We start from the raw sequence: 21,233 nt of genomic DNA, 5'->3' as shown, positions 1-21,233 counted from the left end.
CTAAGCCACTTTTGTAAAGACTTCCGAAAGTCCTTGTTACATCTTCTTGTATTGCATGGTACTGGCTGTTCCATGACGCATAATATTTTACATAACCGGTATCACCATGTACAAGGTACCCGTCAGGCCACGTGGGTATATCCCCACGAACCTACCAAGGTTCCCTCCCGGAAGATCACGTCGATCATCCTCGTAGGGCAAGAAAGATGGCTCCCAATCTAGCTCCATCGACCCTGGAGTTTATCCGTGACATGATTTTGAGCAATGAACTTACTCACTCGCAGATTGCCAATGCGGCTGGCTGCCATCCAAGTACTATCACTAGGCATGTCACCAACATGAAGCTGTTTGGAAATGTGAAGGCACCCCCAAATAAGGGCGGACGCCCACGAAAACTCACACCGGTTATGATTAAAGCCCTCTGCGATCACCTACTCGAGAAGCCCCATTTATACCTTGATGAGATGGCGATTTTTTTATGGGACGAGTTTCAGGTGCATGTAACCACATGCAGCATTGGTCGTGCTCTTAGGCGTGAAGGTTGGTCCAAAAAAGCTGCTAAATACAAAGCAAGAGAGCGAAACGCAGATCTACGTGACACGTACTTCCATTTTATATCAGACTTTTGCTCATACCATCTTGTGTATGTGGATGAATCTGGGTGTGACAAGAGGATAGGATTCAGAAGAACTGGCTGGTCTCCTCTTGGTATCGCCCTAACTCAAGTCGCCAAATTTCATCGTGACCAGCGGTATCAAATCCTCCCAGCCTACGCCCAAGATGGGATCGTCCTGTCCCGTGTTTTTCAAGGCTCCACCGATGCGTCTGTCTTCGAAGATTTTATAGAGGAGCTGCTTCATCATTGCGGGAGATGGCCGGAGCCAAAATCTGTTCTCGTTATGGATAATGCCTCCTTCCATCACTCTGAGAGATTAGAGCAAATGTGCGCAGGAGCAGGGGTACAGCTGGTATATTTGCCCCCGTATTCGCCTGATTTGAATCTAATTGAGGAGCTCTTCTCCGAACTGAAAGCCTTTGTAAGACGGCATTGGCAAGTCTACGAAGATAACCCCGACCAAGGCTTTGATTCTTTCCTTGAATGGTGCATTGAAACCGTGGGTGCGAGGAAACAGAGTGCAAAAGGACATTTCCAGAATGCTGGTCTGACAATCGAAGAGATTTAGCATGGGATACGTACCGTAGATCGGTAAGTTACGCATCTGTCCACAAGTGACTTATTTTAACAAACCTATCATGATAGAGTTGAAGTCTGTCTGCTTCCGATGAGGAATTGGAAAAGGGCTGAATAAAGTACATCATGGATAGTGAATGTATCTAAGCAGGCATCGAGTCGAAATTAACTATGCGTCCCAAATTCCCAGGACAATCTTCTTCCATACACCATTTCTCCAAATTAAAGGATATCCTCTATCTAGGCGCTGCTGAGTTTAATAACAAACGCAACTGATGGAGGTCAGCTAAAGGTCTAGAATGCTGTGCCTTATATTCTTCCACATTGGTTGCACGTGACTACTAGCCACCGTCTGAAGCACAACGCTAGGCAATCACCCTCCGGAATAACAAAGTTCCTGACACTTGCCAGTCGGAACTGGCTCACGGACGGACTATTCATAAATCCGACATCGCACCCGTACCATCCATCTTTCTAAGGGGGATTTTACAGGAAGGCAATCGCCGCTAAGTCAGAGGCTGTATGGATGATATTACGGCAGGTATCGATTCGCTCGGTTCTGATAATGTTATTGCATCGAGGGCAAGTGGTCACTATATAATCACACATCTGCCTCATTGTTAGCCTGGAGATTGAAGGCTGGGAATGCTCATGGTACCTTTGAGACACAAATTAAGGTTCCACTGAAATGATGAACGGCAGAGATTTCATTCTATTTATTGACTTAAATAATCAGACTTGATAATAAGTTAATTGTTTGTTTGCTGATTTGCGTATTTTTGCGCCCCGCTGAGCTGAGTTGATGTGAATAGGGGTTGTTATAACTCGGACGCTCAGACGCTATCTACTGTAACCCCGCACTGGATCGCCCTGTTCGTGCCCTGCGATGACTTGAACGGGGAAACAGAAAGTCCGCGCTATGCTCCAGTAGAGAAATGTCTTGTACAGTCGGGGTCGAAACCTCATTCACCCCTACAGAAACAAAGCCAGATAAAGTAGCAGCATAAAACATGTATACAGTACCACTTCCACGAGAAGTCTAGGCTTCACAATAACGTGCCATATGGTTCTGACCACCACCTGAATTGAGATCTTCTTGTTAGCAAAACTCTCACAGGGTTTATTTTTACTGGAAAAACAGACATTTAAAGCATCTCAAGGGCATCCGACAGTCTCGCTGAGTGTGATTTCTCATCCCACCTATGTAGTATGAATCAATGTCTCAACAGGGGGGAGACCAGGGTCTCTTACACCTTCCACATTTAACCCAACACGTATCTTCCAAATGATCATGGCCACAATTGAAACACTCATCATTCCACTTTCGAGCTCGGATAACATTTTTCCATTGCTGTTCACTGTAATCTGATACGGCGCTGCTACTAGAAAAGCCTCCATGGCCGTTAGTCGTCCAGCCTATAGGGTGGTAGCCAACGCCATGGATGTCCTGTGACTTAAGGACACTGTTAGATAAGATCGACATATATTATGATGAGACTGTGGCCGCTTACTGTGGGCGAAGATGGCACATTCGTTATAGCTCTTGTGTTTCTGGTCTGATCCGCAGACACTGTGAGTAGCAATTCTTTCGCATATGCTGCTGCCACTGCCGCGGCGTATCCCTGCCACTCCTTATTTTTGTGTGAGTCTGCATAATCACAAATTCCACGTATTACGAGACATGGGTAGTTGTTCATGAGTCCGGCCGCTTCCATCTCCACGCAGAGAACACCCAAATCGCGACCAAGCTTATCCCGTAGTTGACTGTCTTTCACCACTTGATTTGCCGATGCAATTAATCCATAGTGGATAAAAGGATTATTGTGGCTCCGACACTGACGCCGTATGGTTTGGGTTGTATCACAGCCATTGCAAGTTTGAGTGTGGGTGTTGGTATGCTCATAGTTATCAAGGAATAGCTGATCTGTCTGTGTAGGACGAGCAAAGTTTGCAGCTTGTTCTGTTGGTAGTTTCTGCTCAATCTCAGCAAGAAAATTAATCACTTGGCTTGGTTTTGTGTAATGAGTCGCTTGTAGTTTAGAAAGCGCCGTCAAGAGACTCTGAGGCGGACGGTTGAGCATGCCTGTCCGTCGAAATTCGCCGCCACTCAATGCTTTGCCGTAATTGTATTGCACTACTCCCCCATGAGTATAAGTTGGCTCACTGACCACGATATCACCAAGTCGGATATCCTTATCCTCCTTCGGGACCCCTCCTCCAATTCCGACCATAAGACCAAAGTGAATTGAGTGGAAACTAGACAGCAACTGCATAGCTACCGTAGTAGCAGATGTAATTCCATATTCGCCGCTAGGCAGGCATGCAACCACAATATTATGTTCCCCAATATGTCCAAGAACATACTCGTTGTGGTCATTCGGTTGCCTGCGTAATTTCTCGTGCTTCTCATCGAGCATAACTGTTGCAGCGGCCATTTCCAGTGGTAAGGCGCAGATCCATCCAACTGTATAATCATCATGTGAAAGACAGGTCTTACCCGCCATAGTGTACGAGATATAGGCCTGAGCAGGGGTGACGAGGCCAACAACAACAAAAAGATATATGAGAACCAGAAGTTATCATAATAACTTGAGGAATGGAGGATGAAAGTTATATAACGGTGCAGAGGCGGAGAGGGGGCCCCTGAGGGAGGGGGCGGAGGAGGGAAAGACGTGAGGCTGACTCCAGCCTTGCATAGTAGCGCTTACGACTACTAATGTACCAATAGTCTTCAGAGAGAATGACAGGGTTGTTGGATGCTATGAAGTTGCTTCTTATTCCAGCTGGCACAACAAAAGAGGGGGAATAATTATGGTTTTATAAAATCGGCGAATTCCTACAAAAGAAGCAGTGTCTCAACATAGGATCTCAGGGGTCGAAACAAGATTCTCTGGCCAAGGTAAAAGTCAGTTTGGAACTTGGTTTGCAAGTTGACTGTTTGGAAAGGACCAAAATCTCTCCAGGCTATATCGTAGATTTGCCGTGGGTTGTTTAGAAAGAGCTTCGATCACAGAGAAATCATACCTTCGTGACCGTCCAAGGTTTGCGGTTGGTCTTGAACTTTCCTCTTTAATTCGTATATGGCGTGAGAGAAAACCTTTAAGTCGGAAATTTACGGGTGATATACATCTTAAGTTCATTGATCCCTTGATACATACCTAATGCACGTACTTCCATATGATCACCATTCGCAGACACCTCTTTCGCTTATCTAACAGGTCTTTCGACTGGACCTAAGGTGTCACATGCTCGGTGATATTATGCTGACTCTAGGTCATTATGAAGCCTGCACGATCTTGCATAATGTTGTTCTAGCCAATGATCTGGGTGGGTCACATTTATAATATGCTTAGTCACCTACCATTTGGGACTCTGTTCCGCTTCAGTTTCTTGGCACGTTCCACTGACTGTGTTTCCTAAGTATAGATTGATACTGATACGTACCTGGTACAGTATACATTACGAGAGTTGATAGCATATATCTATCCATAAATAGCTTTGTCTTTTAGTGCCTTGGCATTAGGGTTTGGAAATAAGCTTTGTTTTTGTGGGGGTGAAGAACCTGGCTGTAGTCGAAATTGGTCACCCAAAGGCAGCACCGTTCGTGAAGTTCAATGAGATTGTCCACGTCAACATCACGTGATTCAAATCACATCTTTGGGTCGAGAGTCGGATCGATATCCAGGAGCCCCAGTAGCTCCTGTGGGACGTCCTCCACAAGAGGCCCACTTGATCACCACACCCTCTTTTAAATCTACCAAGTGCAGAATCATCTTTAGGTAGGATATACTCCACCATTTCGTGCCCGCGCCACCACTCTAATCCGGCTATTGATAACAGTTATTATCAACTATTTCTAACTTAGCTTACCATCACTGATTACACCTCTTGCCTCAACAAGCCTGAAATAAAGCTCTGCCCATGTCCTCCACGCAGTTCCAACGTATCCTCGCCAGTTGCGAAACCATCTGGGGCAAAGGCGACTATGACCTTGATGTTGAAACAGACGATTGGGTGACGTACTGGGCAGTTGTCAAAAAAGACTTGGGAACTTCGTTTGGGCCGCCCTTGACTATAACTGGGGCATGTGGCTCGGACGGTCATGCATGGAGAGAGTTAGACCGGATGCTGCACCTATGGGCTGAGCAAAAACGGAGCGGACAGCCAATGACAGATGCTCAGAGCTTGGAGATATTCGGTGGACCTAGCGGGCGGAACAAACCGATATTACGGCAATTCATTGCTAGGATTAACGAAAGAGAGATGGATGGTACGGTGAAAGAAGCCTGAGGCAGAAATTTTTAGTCTACCTGCTCCTTCTGGAGGGGCTAGTCACCTGGTTGAATGGATGCGAAGAAATTACAATGTGTGCAACGGGCATGCAGACAAGCCGTTCAATACTTTTCATCTCCCAAAGTTCGGCAGCATAACTGAGTGTATTGTGCTATGAAATCGATGACCTGGTGGAGCAATAAGATAACCTCACATCTCTTGTAATCTTTAACCAGGACCTTTCTCCCTCTCCTCGAGCCAGAGTTTAGTGTGGCTGACGAATCGCCGTGCAACACCAATTTTTACACCCTGCTTAACGAAGAACTCTGGGTTTTCCGTGCGGATTTGTCCAAGGTCAAGACAGTTCTCCAACGCTATATCACGCGCTTTTTTAATATTTTCCTTATAGCTGTCACTGTTCACCCGTGATAGATGCCAATTGGCATATTCTTCCACCACCGCCTCAAGAGGTCCGGGAATATCAGGGTAATCAGCCTGGTCAGATATTGAAGTCGCTTCAGTTCCCCAGGATGAAGATATCACAGGTTGGGATGACTGCGTTGGAAGGACATTAATGTTTATTGGTGGGAGCGTTGATCCGGTAGCGAGGTTGTTGGCGGGTTTATTTTCTTTCGAGAGCCGCTGATGTTCTTCATCATACAGCTGTTTGCGCACGTTGTCAGGAACATCATCATGAGTGTCTAGGATACCGCCTTGCTCCACATATTTGATGATGGATTTCAGATGATATGTCCTGAGTCTGTAATGCTTTTTCCCTATTGGATCCTGCCAACAGTACTGACCTTCGTGCTGGCAGGGCGGGCCTGGACATCGCATTTTCTGATACACATCTCGCCAGACTGAGGGTTGGCCAGAGTAGTTTTCCGCGTCAATCTGATCATCACGTTCGCGAAGCATTCTGTTGGTTACGGAGGAATTTCCTCTTTTGTCAGTTTTCCTGGAAGAAGAGTCGGCGTCCTCTCGATAATTAATAGATATAGAGACCGTAAGCTTCTTCTTGGGCAGACAGAGGAGATCTTGCCACATGCGGATTTGCCTGTTTATAGCTGTCCAGTCAATATCAGTTTTTTCAAAGCGTTTCGTAAGATCGCGCTGTGAGCGGTCATTTACAGAAACCATGATTGAGGTGTCATCCGGCTTTACACGCCGGTTACGGTTTAATTTTTGGCGCAGCACACGTTTAGCTTTCTGTTTAATCTGCTGCCAGTACGAACTGGGTGCTGAATCCAGGTCTTGCTCCGTATCCTTAGCCAAAACCCGGTTGTTGAGAGTCACCCTCCACTCTATTACATACGGTATATAAGACGGATATTCATCATCTGATGCTCCGTCGTCTGATTCGACATGGTCCAGGAAGCGTAATCGACCAGGCCGGGATTGAGGTAGTGGCGTAGAACGTTCACCATGGGAAGAAAAGCTATATTCAGAAGCCGTACGTTCGCGGCCGAAGTCACCAGGGGTGGGACAATACGATGGAGACCGTCCCCAAGTGTCAGCTTGGGAAGCAATATAATTGTTGAGAGGCGTGAGTGGCACCTCCTCGAGGCATAGGATTCTACCAAGTAGCCTATCATCGTTCGTCAGCTTTCCAACGGGAATTTATCTTATAATGGAGCGACTGTGCTGACAAGCTAAGAATGATAATAATGAGCAGAGTCATTTGTGTTGGGCCACTCAGCTCCTGCATAATCTGCAGTAAGCACCTCACTTCAGAAGGACAGGATACGAACAGGAAAGTGTCTGTTGACAGTTTGCCAGATCGGCCAGGCACAGCTGGCGGTTTGGCTAGTTTGCATGGAACCTTCCAGCTACCCATGGATCACCCGTACAGAATCCATACGTACGTGTGTATTGTCATTATTTCATGCTACAGTTCTATACGGTATCATCAAATACAAGGAATATAGATATTCCATAGACTTGCCATTTATGGTTTAGCTCCGTTTCAAATGAGGTTTCGGAAAAGAAGTCTCAAGTATAAGCATTTGCACCGGTATTGCATCCAGCTGTACGAGTAACGAGTAATAATGATAATAATGATAATGATGATGATGGTGATGATGTTAATAACAATGTAAAGTATGCAAGATTACTGCAAATAGTTGTAGATATGTAGTAGATAGATGCAGTCAGTGGTAATAGTAGTAGTGGTGTAGTTAGTGCCTTGGGTAGTGGAGGCGATCGAAGGCTTAAAACAGAAAGTCCACAAAAGACAATGAGAAGAATGATCCGGAAGCGCAAGAGAGCAATAGAGAGTAGGTCGAAAAAGGCCTTAAGAGATCTGAATTGAACGGGACTGGTTGAAAGCAGCCCGAACAAGAAAAGGACCAGAAAAATAAATGGGATGATATGCAGCAGGCAAGAAAAACAAGAAAAACTAACCAAACTGGCGTGGGGAATGAGGAGTGGAAACCCAATCCTTCTCCCGAACTAGTAGACAGTATGGAGTGGTTTGGATACAATTCCCTCTTCTGATTCACCCAAGTCGGGCTACACTACCTGACAGATACTTCTTCTATAGAGTAGTAGAGATTACTATAGTCTGGATGGAGAAAGACAGTCTGTAGGCTGTACCACAAGCTCGCAAGTTAATAAAGGTTTATTCATCATCAGAGTGCATGATGGACTCTGGAAAACAAAGCATTGGTCTAGTTGGCGGATTCAGCATGAGTGGATCTGACCCAGATACCTCAGGGCCCTCGTCTGTCCTCGGCTCATACTTACCGTAATACTAAAGGTTACTGAGCCAGCTGTGGTACCTACATAGGTAAGGTACTGCAAACCTAGTTCGTATCAAGGTATAGCTCCTAATTGCTATAATGGAATCGGAATGCCCACAGGACATATATGACTATAATTATTTTGTGGTGTAGAAGTTGATATGATGGAGATTGGATCCTTTGCAGAAGTAGCTAGAAGAGTAGCCAGTATTACTTGTACAGAGTATACAAAGTACTCCGTACTAAACTGGCTACGTCCTAATGCATCTAGCCAGCAGCCACCCTAGTGTACACAGTAGTAACTACCTTAGTCAATACGGATGAGCAGGACCCCTGACACAACCGGAGACGGTATATTATTGACTTGGCTGAATTCGGAATTAACTGTAGAGACTCGAAGAAGAGCATTTGGGAAAGGTACGGAGTAGACTACTGCACTTTGTGATTCGATTATTGACTGTATTAGAGGATGGGTATTAATTAAGGATTCTATCTAGGTCATCTGGTTGGCTGGGCTCTTAGGGATGAAGTAGGTACAGACAGCCATTCTTGCTTTCGCTGTTTGAAATCATTAGAAGAATAGAGGGAGGGATTCTTATCATAGATAATTTTCGCGTAGATTCTTTCTCTCACCTCTTCTTTCATTACCTTGCTTTCTGCGTCAGATTACTGATGTCTATCATCTTATCTACGCCATGGGCTGAGAGCGAGTAGAAACCTTACTCTTAGCACCTTCTTCTAGAACAGGGGGCGCTGCATGGAGGAAATTTAGATACCAGATCATAAGGCAATATTCATCCTTAGCTCCTTCCAGGCTTCCTTAGCGTCCGCAACTGATCCGTTCCAAAGTTCTACCTGTTAGCAGTCCCCCTCAAACCCCCCCAAAAATGGGCCCCAGCCCCCAAGTCATCAAACATTGGTGAGGTAGTTCCAAAGTCCACACACACACTCCATTGCAAGGTGCCTGGCCAGTTAACTAGGTGCAACTGATCAGTAGATATTTTGGTGCAATGTTAGATGGACACCAGTAAGATAGCAGCGTTCCTCATAGGAAAAGGTTCTACTCCGTACATTACCATACATTTCGTACCATATTACCTTGGAGTAGCGGAAGTTATGGAGTAGATGTCGGAAAATAATATGACACTGACTTGGACATAAGAATGATGATGATATTATAAGGTCCTATCCCGTATCGGAAAGGCAATTAACACATGAAGAGAGAAACCCGAATAACGGATCTGAAGCTTCAGCCATGATTATCCCGCTGCAAACAGACATGATTACTCAGTCCTTACCTTCCTTTAGCTGCATCATGTCGTTTAATACCAACATTAACCACCTAACGTATGCATGACATGTATTGACAGCCAAAATCTCGCTTTGTAACATGGCTGTAATCATTGAATTTAGTGCAAGTTTACCCCAGCTTGGCATTTTAAGGACCTGCTACTTTTGGAGACATGGCCTTGAGTCTAATTACGCTATATCTAAACAGGAATGGGCCTGTTCTCAAACCCGGGGAAACAAGGACGAGTCAGTACAACGCAAAGGCTGACCGGATGTTGTTCTAATTTTTCGCCTAGCGAGGCACTGTATTCAAGGTGTCTGGGAGACTACTCAGACCATTTCTCGACTTGTTGCCCGAGCTTGATTATTACGACTAAGCCTAATTATGGTGCCTGAGGTCCGCTGTGCCTATTTGTTATCAATAAGGATCCATAACGTTGCCTTCAGAGATCTGAGTGGCCAGTGCATATGATAAGATAGTTCTCCATAACAGATAGCTTAACACTATGAATTTACAAATCAGGAATTAGTCACTTAAGTCAGGATTGCAGCCTGCCTCGCTAGAGCACCTGTCCAGGACTACTTTATAGCTCTCTTCCAGTCCTCCAGGGTCCATATTCATCTAGGACGAATGCAGTTAACACTTGGGTTCAAGAAAGCTTTAGTATCTGAGGCCCCCTTTTTTTTTTTTTTTTTTTTTTTTTTTTTTTTTCCAACCCCTTACGGATTCTTCAAGGAGTACTTCACGATAACTCTCTTTTCTAGAGATCCCACATTTTGTACCATTATTTATTATTAACTCGTACGTTGATGAGAAGTGCAGTGCATTAAATTTTCCAGGTATTATTCGATATATTAAGGTCGAATGATCCATGGGGGCCAAAATCAGACTTTAGCCAGTTACCATTTCGATTGGCTAGGTTCAGCTGTATGTCTCAGATCAGACAAAGCGGCGTTGCCGGATTAGCCACAAGCCCACAACCCAAGGGCCCTTCATTCAACTCTGTCGGTCATTCCCGTCCTTAAAGTTTTTAAGAAATTTAAAAAAAGGGGTTGGTAAGATGCGAAGGCGGTCGTTGGTTAATTATGGTCATAATCACAACATGACGGAGCACAGTACTGAGCTTACATGGATCCACGACATTTTGAATGGACTACTCCTCAGCAGTGTGGACATAGAAAGCAAATTAACACCGCCATGGAAGCCTGATTACTAGTTGATTATTGCCTGTTGCAGTAAATTTCTAGAATATATGCCTGCTCATCTTCCTACCCCTCCTCACACAGGCTTTCTGTAACCTGTAGTCTTACTAAGTTGCTGCTCAGCTGCAATCCACTTTCTTCTTATCTACCTCATTGTACACTGATCCCTATGATTCGATATCAGGTAGTTTACGTAATAATTGTGGTGGTCTTCCAAGGGAAACCAAGTCGCTTCGTAGAATAAGCCTGCCTGAAATGTGTCATCCATTCGCTGCTAGTTAAACGTCTCGAGTCCCAAGTCTCCGAGTACTCCGTATAGTGGATTGTGGCCTGTGACTGAACGGTACTATCACAAGCAAAATTGTTCAGTAAGTTCAGCGAGCCTAGGAACCTTCGCTGAAGAGGGGCATTTAAACTTTGACCTATTGCCCCCTTTCATAACATTAGCTGCAGCCATCACTGTCTGCATTATCCAAATTCAGGCTAACCTTGTGCCAGAGGATGGTTGCACAACTTGCTTATTAAACCAATCATACATGTAATCCAATTAATCTAAAATCAGGCAGTCTCGGGCTGGGTCGAGATATGTCTCCTATCTTTCTAACAAACCTTCGTATGGAGTACACGATTGATTGACTGAGGGAGATGGAAAGTCATGGTACTCCGTACAGCGGGTATTTCGCCTACACGAGGCTCGGTACGAGGTACTAGTCTCATGATGCCCATCTGGCCTATTGTACTACTTAGCCGATTTCTTAGCTCAGTGGAACTGAGGTGAAACCGTGAAACTTTCCGAGGATCTGCATGATTTTCTTTAGTCTCATGCTAAGGAACTCAGCGCGGCTTGGTTGCCATCTCCCGTCAACAACAGCGGCAGTCGAAGGAATGGCCCACTGAGCTGCTGCTGGTCTGTCAAAATCACTCATGTGCTCTCCTCTTCCCTGTGTTTCAAAAGTCCAGTCCAGGCATGCTATGATCTCAGTCAAGACTCACTGCCTACTTCTCATTGCCCCTGTGTGACAGCGGACTGCTGTTAATGATCCCAAGGGCCCCGCAAATGTTAAACAAGTCGTTACAGCATGGCCGCAAGCAGCCAGTACACTCTCAAAATCATGTCTGAGCCCGATTCTTCGCAAACAGCCTTTTCCAATTCCTTATGATTTAATGATCGTTCTACTCATCCTATTTATCATTGGCAATACCCGAAACGTCTACAGACCCTGATTGTTTCCCGTCCTTAATCTAGCGAAGAGAAAGTCCCGCTTGGGATGCCGGCTCTCAGATGGGATGTCTCAAAACCGTCGAGAGCGAATGCCGGATTTAGCTGGGACTTCGGTCTACCGGACTTCGACTTCATGAAAGCCTTGATTTTCATTCATTAACTCGGGTTCGAGGACAACAGATTGTCTCTTTCCAAACCATTGAACGGACGAAAAGAAGTAGTGAATTAAGTCGGCCCTTAGGTTGTGAATTTGATTCCTCGATGCTCAAATAATAAATCATCCTATCTCGTAATCACAACCTAATCGCAAGGTCCTTTGCTAGACTTGGTTCAGGAGGAGCTTTTCTGGGTGTCTTAAACGAGGCAGCGAGAAGAGCATACAGCCTTCAACAGGGACACTCTGAATCAACCTTCTACCATCTATTTGGAACTGAAATGTTCCAAATCACGGTGTTCACCTCCTCCTTCCCACAAAAGTGGCTTCGAGAGCTGACTTTATGGCTTTGACCTTAGCACCATTATCATTCTAATCCTAGAACGTGTAGAAAATTCGTCCATTTTCAGTCACTTCACGTTGAACCTTCCAAGGCGTAAGAAACGTATTAGTGCTCTGCAGTGGCTTTTCTTTTGACCCTCTAGAAGACGCGTCTTACACATTTCCCTATCTCTCCTCAGAAGTTGCTTCCGTAACCTCTTCGCTGATATATACACCCACGCTCCCCAACTGCTGATCAAATACCTTGGCATTAAGTCAAGGTCAATCTGTCAGACCATGGAACATGCGATAAAATGGCAAACATAGTGGGAAGCGACAGAAGAAGTGAAAATATATACATATAGACATGGAAGAAGACGAAAAGAGTCCCCGCGAGTCGTGTACGAGATCAGCCAGACGGCCGCCTTAAGGTCTTGCAGAAAGAGAATAACTTCCAACGCGGATAGACTGTGCAGTTGAGGTCACTCAGACAAGAACACGTTCAATAGCAAAAGGAGGAGAAAGATAAAGTACAGGGATATCATCAAAGTCATAGCAAAGAGAATTATGGTAGTCGAGCGAGGCGAAAAGAAAAGACTTCGTTCATATTGTTGGCATCATGGTCCAGGTTGCTGCATCGCAGTTCACTTCCTCAAAGCTATGCAGCATGCTGAAGCCCATTCCAGACAGGTAATCAAAATTGCTGTCGCCATTAACCTGGAAAGATAATGAGTTAACATACTGCAGATCAAGATGCAAACCTAACCCGTGAGCTGGGGGAGTGAACGGAATGATTGGAACGCTGGATAAAGGGGATTTGAACTTACGCAGTCAATGACAACAGCCTCTGCGCCTTGTCTCCGAATTTGTTTGATGCCCAGTAATACGAGCCCCTGCATCACCGTAGCATACTCGCCAACAGACAGAGAAATTACTGGAGACGATATGCCTCTGCTTGACGGTTGTGTGGCTTTCAGCACAGGCACGTGCTCTGCCAATGACGACCGTCCGTTGTATATCACCACGGTACCCAGAATTGCTCCATCGCTCGGCCGTGTGGCCCGTATTATGCCACAGTTTGGTGCTCCTCCCAAAGCGATCTTGTATATATCAATAAGTCCTTGTCGAGAATTCGTCTTGATGTGATCAAGGATAGGCTCCGCGTAATCCCACCCATGAACAAGATCGTAGGAGATGTCGGCATTTTTCAACCCCTGTATGAGGCCATCAGGCAGCGTCCATGTTGGAAGATTCCGCAGCACCACACTGCAAACTGGCCGTGAAAGGGCAGTGTTCCAGCCAAGGTTGGCAAACCACTAGCGTAACCTCTTACGCTCCACTGGATTCGAAGACGGAATGCCTAAGTATATGCCTGGGAGTCGAGAACCTAGCTGAAACCTCCTCATTCCCTTTCGCTGAAGAAGTGTTCGGATTGCGCGGTTGTGCAGTGAGTTCCCGATAGATAATTTCCGTCTTGCAGGATCAACAATCAAAGATCTAATAACACCTGTGCCTGTCAACCTAAAGAAATAAGTCGAGCAGAATACGTACAAAGCCTGCGTACTGCTGTTTCGTATAACAAAGTGCGCCTTATCAATCTCTTCGCTTCGTAATAAAAAGCTGCTGGATATCACACCTAGCAGCTCAGAACACTGACCCTGTGCGCAATCCGCTCTGACTGCATCCAGTAAAGTATCCAAGGACTGGGCATCTCTCTCTTCATTCCAGTTTTCTACAAGCCAGTGCTGCCGCGCTTGATGGAGCTTCTGGCTGCGGCTGATAGAACCCGGCAATGAGCCTTTTGGTGTCAATTCTCCGTAGAGAACTTTGACTAACGCCTCCAAAGCGGTCTCTGTGAAATCCTAAGTGCAGATATAGGTACCAATGGACGTATCCATGGCAAAATCATATGGGGAACTAGCGGCGATGACGATCATAGGCTTCTCTCGCAGCTCGCCCGATGGAGAAAACTGAGACCTACAGATTAGAGAGACATATTTCGTGAAGCCATGCTGGTACAAGTTCCTGTTTGCATCGGCAGTGACGACAATGACGGCATTAGCCCGATCTATTAAATTCTCGTGGATTGGTCGGACGCCATTGGCCGTGTAAGATGTATGTAGAACACGACCACTTCTTTGACGTGAGAGAGAACGACCTAGTTCCTTGAAAACACTCTCACCGCTCAGCACAGAGGCGGTTCTATCTGAAGCAATCAGGTCGATAGAAAGATTCATGTGCTCCATCACTGAATGAGAGACTGCAGATGCGGGCAGTGGCTTGACAAGCGGAGTCAAAAGTAGCAATTCCTCATTAGGCTCAATGATGTTGGACAGCGGAAGCAAATTCTGCTTATCACGTACAACTGAAATAGAGTTGTTGTATGCCCTTTTGGAGAGGCTGGTATGAGATGGTTGCATCTGCATTAGAGATGGCAGCCCCGGAGGGTTCAGGGCTTGGTCCCAAGAGGTGCATTTCGCCTTCATTTTCAAAACCCGGCGCAAAGATTGCTCTATGCGAGCCCGACCAATGATGCTGTTCTCCACCCCGAGCTTCAAACCATTGATCGCCTCCTGTTGCACCGGAAAGGATCTACACAAGAGGATTATATCACAGCCCGCATTCTTCGCCATCACTGTTCCGCCGCCGACACTGATATTATGAGTGAGAGCCTCCATCTCCAAGCACTCAGAAACCACCACACCATTGAATTTCAAATCTTTCCGCAGCAAGTCATTAACAACCTGCTCACTCAAACAAGCATGCATAACGTTCACACCGGCAGACGACATTGAGACACCTCCCACCATCATCGAATCTAAACCGTGGACTATGGCATTGCGGAATGGGACCAGTGCTGTTAAGCTGAGCTGCTCCAGTGACTCAGTGATGATGGGAATGTCTGTTTGAGACCCAAGAAATTCAAGGTTACCATAGGACGGAAAGTGTTTGCCACATGTCACCAATCCTGCTTTTTTGTAGCCTTTCATAAACTCAACGCCATATTGCGACACCTCCTGGGGATCATCGCCGGTAGTGCGAACCCCCAGCGGCTGGGTTCGTACGTTAGTTAAAACGTCTAGTACAGGGCCAAGGATCCAGTTGACCCCTACGGCTTTCAGCTCTTGGGCTGTAGCATATGCGACATTATAAGCCAGTGACTTTGAGCCAGTTGCTGCGATTCCCATTGCGCTGGGGAACTGTCGAATGTAGATTTCATCATATAGGCTATTCACACCGCCATTTTCCTGGTCCAAGGCAATAAGTAAAGGCACAGGATGGCCAGCATCTCAGGCGATTGTTTGTAACTCAAGCACCAGTTGCGTTGCCTCTTCTGCAGCTGCTCGCGATTCGTTTTGTTAGCAAAGGGAAGGTTGAATGTCTTTGATAATTGGTTAATAAAGAGGTGCTTGAAGGGAAGAGGAGAATGATCGATGTGACAATACATTTTAAGTTCTTGGCTGTCAACAGAACTGAGCCCAGATGGTAATTCTCGATAAGAGAGCGAATTTGGGGATTGACTGACGTCCCATCGAAGCCCATCATGAAGAGCTGCCCCATCTGTCTGGAAACAGGACGCGAAGGGGAAGACCAAAGAGTCAGCCATTATTCAGTCGTCAAGCGAACTGTACGGACAGAGAAGTAAAGCCGAAGATCCAGAAAAAACTTAATAGATTATGCTTGATGGACCGAATGCAGACCATGGAATACAGTGAAGACGAAAAACAATACACAAGTGGCTAAGACGTTAAATTCCTACCTGTCTAGATCCTCCCAGCCAGGGGGCAGTGTATCCTCTTTTGGGGCCATCAGGGCCCTGGACTGAGGAATGCAAGTGCAAAACTGAAGGGAGTGGAGAGTAAGGGGACCTGTCAAAGGATTTCAGAGTGTTGTGGATGATGGAAATGAGCGTGGTGTTGTGGCACGATAACCGCAAACGTCGACGTAAGCCGAACTGGGAGTAACCAGATATGGCAATTGAATTAAGCTCCTGATGCTGAAATCTAACTGGCTGGTCCCAAAGGTACTCGTGTGAGTGAGTACTAAGTAATGTCAGGTAAGCTATCTTGGTAGTAGCTCACATTCCCAGCTTCGAAGCACTTTAGCTACCTCACCTAGGTAGCTAGGACGGTCGATAAGGTAAACAATTATTGATTATGATCAGCGCGCTCGGTACTCCGTCAGCTTAATGCAAGCCAGAAAATGGAGATGGCCTAGCAGAGAAGACGACTGGGATGGGGGATGGGGATGGGGCACTCGACGTGAATGTCTCTAATGTTACTAGTGAACTGCACTATTAGTACAGCATTGCCTGACAGTGGCATTGGCAAAGAACTGTCTTCGGTCTCCTACTGTAGAAAAGTGTCGGGGGAAGGAGAGAAACCATTGATGGCCCATTGTTTTCCCTCGATCACTCGTGTCAGGGAGGCTCTATGACTAAGGATGACTATCACGTGACAACTGAAGCTCGACCTACCTTCTGGCGCCTCCGCACACTGTACTTATACAAAATTGTATAGTTATCAGAAACAGTAATTTCATGTTGTAATATACATTACCTATTCTTTACAGTACATAACAGAACAAATGTATTTGTAATTTTAGCCTGTTACAGCCAAGCCTGACTTTTGTGAATGAAACTGTATGCAACGCCACAGCCAGACTGCATACTAGGGTTGCACTCTTCCCCGGGTTTCTGTCCGATGCCGAATGCAACAGCGGAGTCATTCGTTAAAAGTGAAGAACGCCTAATACTTATCAGTAGCTATATTATTAGGTCACGTTATATATGTAACTTTACATGTCATTACAATATTTTGCTTAGTCGGAGAAATATTGTTCCTTCCATTCCAAAATAGGGTTAGCGTTGTTTCACACCAGGGTTGCTCACACAATCGAAGAGTGTAAGTGGTGACGCCGGTATCCGGTGGCACTGTAATAAGAGAGGACAGTGGGAAAAGCAGACAATAGGAAAGGAAGAAGAATTTACAAGAGGAAGCACTGAATTGGGTGTGTATGTTTCAGTGTTGAATGAACCCATCTGGCTAGTCAGAAACTTTGGTTTTAAACTGAGTAACCTAATGTTCGCTCTCAGTCGAAAAAGCCAACCGAGGGGTGACCTTGGGGAACTTGTATCGAGTGTTTAACAAGTTGCACTGTACCAAGTCTCATAATTCTATGCTATACCAGCAGGACCCACTTAATCCGATGGGCAAACTGTATTGTTGAAAAATTTCTAGAACACATCGCTGGATACCTCTGGTCTCCGACTATACTGATCAAATGGAATATGACGAAATTTGATCATGTCGGGGAGACCCGTTCAGCATGATCTTTCCTGGACTGGCACAATGAAGACAGCTGCTATTGTTTAGTGTTCATCCGGTACCGGCATGTGTTGAACACTCCCTTCCCCCACCAGCAAATGAGGGCGGTACGGTACATTGTTGGTGAGCTAATCCATTGGTACTGTTAAGTACCAACATTCCACAACGAATACAGTGGGTCCGGAAGGCAAATGTCCTCCTCTTTGGCTAGCTGGATTGAACAATGATATTGGTGAACAGCCCGATGTTTACAGAAAACAAGAACAACGGTAGTATTTCTATTTATTCATTAAAGAGGGTATATTCAACCATGGCCCATAGAAACGAGTTCACCTGACGAAAATATCCGAGAGAGTTTAGAATTCCATAATTATTAAGCAGACCCACTCGACCTCAGACTCAAAGTACGGTAATGAGGACAGACTCACATTAGTCGACAACTCGTGCCTAAATCCCCGAGTTTCGCTTTATTTCATTTTTATTAGGAGGCGACAGTAAACCTAGAACATTTATCCAAAAATCTGACGAGCCAAGAGATCTGGAGTTAAAATCCTATCTTCTTTTCATTATTTCTCTACAGTCAGCTGCGAAATCAGCCTGCCCCCCAACACTTTCGCGGTCTCTGTAAATCCTTAGTTTCCGGATTACTAATATTATAAGCATGATATTATTGGTTGGGTAATGCATTCTATAGCCATTACTGGTTTAGCTCCTATGCCAAGACAATTTTAAAACGAATGAAATGGATTTTGCTGGGCAAGCTGATTTCGCAGTTAACTGTACCTTATTGCTAGACATGTCCCATTCGAGAGAAAAATGGAGGTACATATTCTAACACAAACTGCCGATGCTATATTTCCCGTTCAGATAAGCTAAAATCTCACACATTCTCATGCATCCGCTTCAGTATAATATTCCGCCTCTGCTCAAGGTTGGAAATTCCGTTACTGTAGATAATGATCTGGGCGGTACTGTATCGTGAGATTTTTTCTTTTTTTTTTTTTAAAAAAAAAAAAATTTCATTGCTCTTCGTTAAACTCTTCGATTCTAGAATATTAATAAAACTATAGTATCCAGGTTACGTAAATCTGTGCTACAGATGGCAGCCACCACGTTATGACACGCTCAAAACAGTAGGGGGAAAAGAATCTATTTCTTCTTACTTTCGAAAGGACAACTACTAATCGTTGACACTATATCGGATCTCCCGCTAATGACCAGACCGCCGGACTCTCTTCCAGTTTCAAATTATGGGGGTTTGGTTGCTTCGTCCCTGCTGAATATTTTTCCCCCACTCGAGGGGTTTTTCTTAGAATTAATATTGTTATTACTGCGCATTACTGCCTAGGTGTTTTTTATCCCATAATAACTGGTTTTATGAAATCTCTCCTTGCCCCCGTAGATGTATGACCCAATACCAACGTTCCCAATATAAAATGAAAATACCATCCCCGGCCTTTGACCCACCGACCCAAATTTGATACTTACGTTTGAAGGAGATTTATGCCCTTTCATTCCCTACTTTTCTTTGCTCTGTGATTCTCCTTTTTCTTTTTCTTCACTTGCTAGTTCAAAAGTACTCCCATACTTCTTTGCGGTTTCCAGTCCTCTCGCCTTCCCAACCGCCCTTTCACTATAGCATCTATCTATCCATCCGCTCACCTTACGTATACATCCGCAAAACAACTCATTGGTCGAACCGTTCACACCTATCCCACGAATTGCGCCCATTGCACAACGTCATACACTCCCTCCGTCTTGCAAAAACCAATCCCCTCCGTTCGAACTCACAATGCTCTCTGCCGGAGAAAGGCCCCAGCCGGCTATCGGCAAGAATGCCGCTGCCACTCGCGCCCAATCATCCCTGAGTCACTCGCCCGCCCCGATGTGGTCCGTCCAACCCAAGCCGGAGCAAGTCCAACACATCTGGGTCGTAACAGGTCCTGCCGGTTGTGGAAAGAGTACGGTTGGACGAGGCCTGCAGGCCGCGCTGAACGTCCCATTCCTTGAAGGAGATGATGTAAGCCGAAGACAGCCTGGAGATTCGCATAGTTGACTAGATCCCACAAACTAACGGCTACATAGTTCCACTCGCAAAAGAACAAAGAAAAGATGGGCAGCGGCATCCCTCTCACAGACGCAGACCGCTGGGACTGGCTCATCTCGCTCCGCAATGCAGCCATCAAGGCCCTCTCGCCCTCGGAAGCAAACAACTTCCACCCCCCGTCGGGCGTGGTGGTTGCCTGCTCGGCCCTGAAGCAAAAGTACCGTGATGTCATGCGTGTGGCTGCTTACGGCACGCCATCCGTGCAGATCCACTTCGTTTACCTGAAGTTGGATGAGAATGCCCTTCTGCAACGTGTCGCCGCCCGCCAGGCTCATTACATGAAGAGCACAATGGTCCAGTCGCAGCTGCAGGATCTCGAGGAGCCCAAGGGCGAATGGGAATGCGCTGACCATTGATGCTCATGTGCCACAGGAGCAGGTTATGCGGGAGGTTCTGGAAGCGGTGAGGGATAAGCTTGCTGAGTATCAGTAGCTTGCGTTCCCTCTCTCTCTCTTTTGCCCGTTTCTTTGAGTTTCCCCCGCTGTTCTTTGTGAGCGTTCTTTACTACTGCTCTTGACTTTGGTTATGCTTCGAGAAGCTTTGGTTATGCATGGATGACCTCCCGGTCTGGTGTCTGTGGAGTTTATTATCTTGCCGTGGTTCTACGTGTTGGAAAATGTTTCGTTGAAACTATGGATGGAGTTACTTGTTGGATTCGCTTTTCCTCTTGTCATGGTTTATAAATATTATACCTATTGTATTTGTTAGATCTACATATGCCTTGTCGTCTTGTTTTGGGACAGAGCTACAATATTTTCTGGATAAGCTCATTTTCATTATTCCATCGTTATCTCTTTGGTATACGTGCTGATCAAGCAAGAACATGACGTTGGGTAAACACAGGATGTGGACTTCCCAGTGACGTCATGTCAATCTTGCCAGTTACTAAATAGTGACTGAATAAGAGGTCATCTTAAGCATCCTTGATCCAGCCCATAGGGCCATAACGTTGAACTACTGTGTACTATGACAATACCAGGCTAGAATCAGACCCACAGCCAGCCAGATCTAATATGCAAATGGAGCCGAATAGTCAAGCGGCTTACAACCCCAACCCTATCCCCGATACGTGATATCAGACTCACCATATGCCGATACCAACCGAGCAAGAACCGGGTCCGAGGCCATCCGATAAGATCCTTGCTAGCCCTAACATTGCCCAGTCCCAAAAGGTGCCGCTCGGTGGTTCTGGCACTGGTGCATGAAACCAGATACTGCGCAAGTATACTTACGTCGGTCGAGGGTCTCTGTATCCATACCAATAGTAGCGGAAAGAAGACTTCAAGGTTGGCTAATCGGCATAACCAACATACAGGGAGAGATTTTAAAAGAAAGAAAAAAATCAAATTCAATTTGTTACCGACTACTACTACTACTATTACTATTGATTTTGCCTAACTAGTA

General features: G+C 45.6%; 5 protein-coding genes across 5 annotated transcripts; 2 read left to right on the top strand and 3 right to left on the bottom strand.

Annotated features, from left to right (window-relative positions):
• Nucleotides 1-206: 206 nt before the first annotated feature.
• AFUA_1G00570 (uncharacterized protein) lies at nucleotides 207-1,773 on the top strand (the record flags this gene model as incomplete). Its single annotated transcript, XM_077803766.1, has 2 exons — nucleotides 207-1,207; nucleotides 1,262-1,773. The coding sequence occupies one exon, from the start codon at nucleotides 207-209 to the stop codon at nucleotides 1,182-1,184; it is 978 nt and encodes a 325-aa protein (XP_077659939.1). The 3' UTR covers nucleotides 1,185-1,207; nucleotides 1,262-1,773.
• A 352-nt stretch (nucleotides 1,774-2,125) lies between these two features.
• On the bottom strand, nucleotides 2,126-3,823 carry AFUA_1G00560 (Pfs domain protein). Its single transcript, XM_744715.3, has 4 exons — nucleotides 2,704-3,823; nucleotides 2,444-2,645; nucleotides 2,336-2,392; nucleotides 2,126-2,272 (listed from the first exon to the last, which is right to left on the bottom strand). The coding sequence occupies exons 1-4, from the start codon at nucleotides 3,694-3,696 to the stop codon at nucleotides 2,232-2,234; spliced, it is 1,293 nt and encodes a 430-aa protein (XP_749808.3). The 5' UTR covers nucleotides 3,697-3,823; the 3' UTR covers nucleotides 2,126-2,231.
• A 1,287-nt stretch (nucleotides 3,824-5,110) lies between these two features.
• Nucleotides 5,111-7,246, bottom strand: AFUA_1G00550 (uncharacterized protein). The gene is made up of 2 exons (XM_744714.2): nucleotides 7,114-7,246; nucleotides 5,111-7,052 (listed from the first exon to the last, which is right to left on the bottom strand). The coding sequence occupies exons 1-2, from the start codon at nucleotides 7,170-7,172 to the stop codon at nucleotides 5,693-5,695; spliced, it is 1,419 nt and encodes a 472-aa protein (XP_749807.1). The 5' UTR covers nucleotides 7,173-7,246; the 3' UTR covers nucleotides 5,111-5,692.
• Nucleotides 7,247-12,998: 5,752 nt separating this feature from the next.
• On the bottom strand, nucleotides 12,999-16,205 carry AFUA_1G00540 (glycoside hydrolase family 3 protein; the record flags this gene model as incomplete). The annotated part of the gene is made up of 6 exons (XM_077803765.1): nucleotides 12,999-13,112; nucleotides 13,223-13,661; nucleotides 13,947-14,247; nucleotides 14,278-15,684; nucleotides 15,842-15,960; nucleotides 16,156-16,205. The coding sequence occupies 6 exons, from the start codon at nucleotides 16,203-16,205 to the stop codon at nucleotides 12,999-13,001; spliced, it is 2,430 nt and encodes an 809-aa protein (XP_077659938.1).
• A 2,523-nt stretch (nucleotides 16,206-18,728) lies between these two features.
• On the top strand, nucleotides 18,729-21,183 carry AFUA_1G00530 (gluconokinase). Its single transcript, XM_744712.2, has 2 exons — nucleotides 18,729-19,742; nucleotides 19,808-21,183. The coding sequence occupies exons 1-2, from the start codon at nucleotides 19,515-19,517 to the stop codon at nucleotides 20,183-20,185; spliced, it is 606 nt and encodes a 201-aa protein (XP_749805.1). The 5' UTR covers nucleotides 18,729-19,514; the 3' UTR covers nucleotides 20,186-21,183.
• The last annotated feature ends 50 nt before the right edge of the window (nucleotides 21,184-21,233 follow it).

This window comes from Aspergillus fumigatus, chromosome 1 (assembly GCF_000002655.1).
Source record: "Aspergillus fumigatus Af293 chromosome 1, whole genome shotgun sequence".
Lineage (NCBI taxonomy): Eukaryota > Fungi > Ascomycota > Eurotiomycetes > Eurotiales > Aspergillaceae > Aspergillus > Aspergillus fumigatus.
This window is presented reverse-complemented; position numbering and strand designations above follow the sequence as displayed.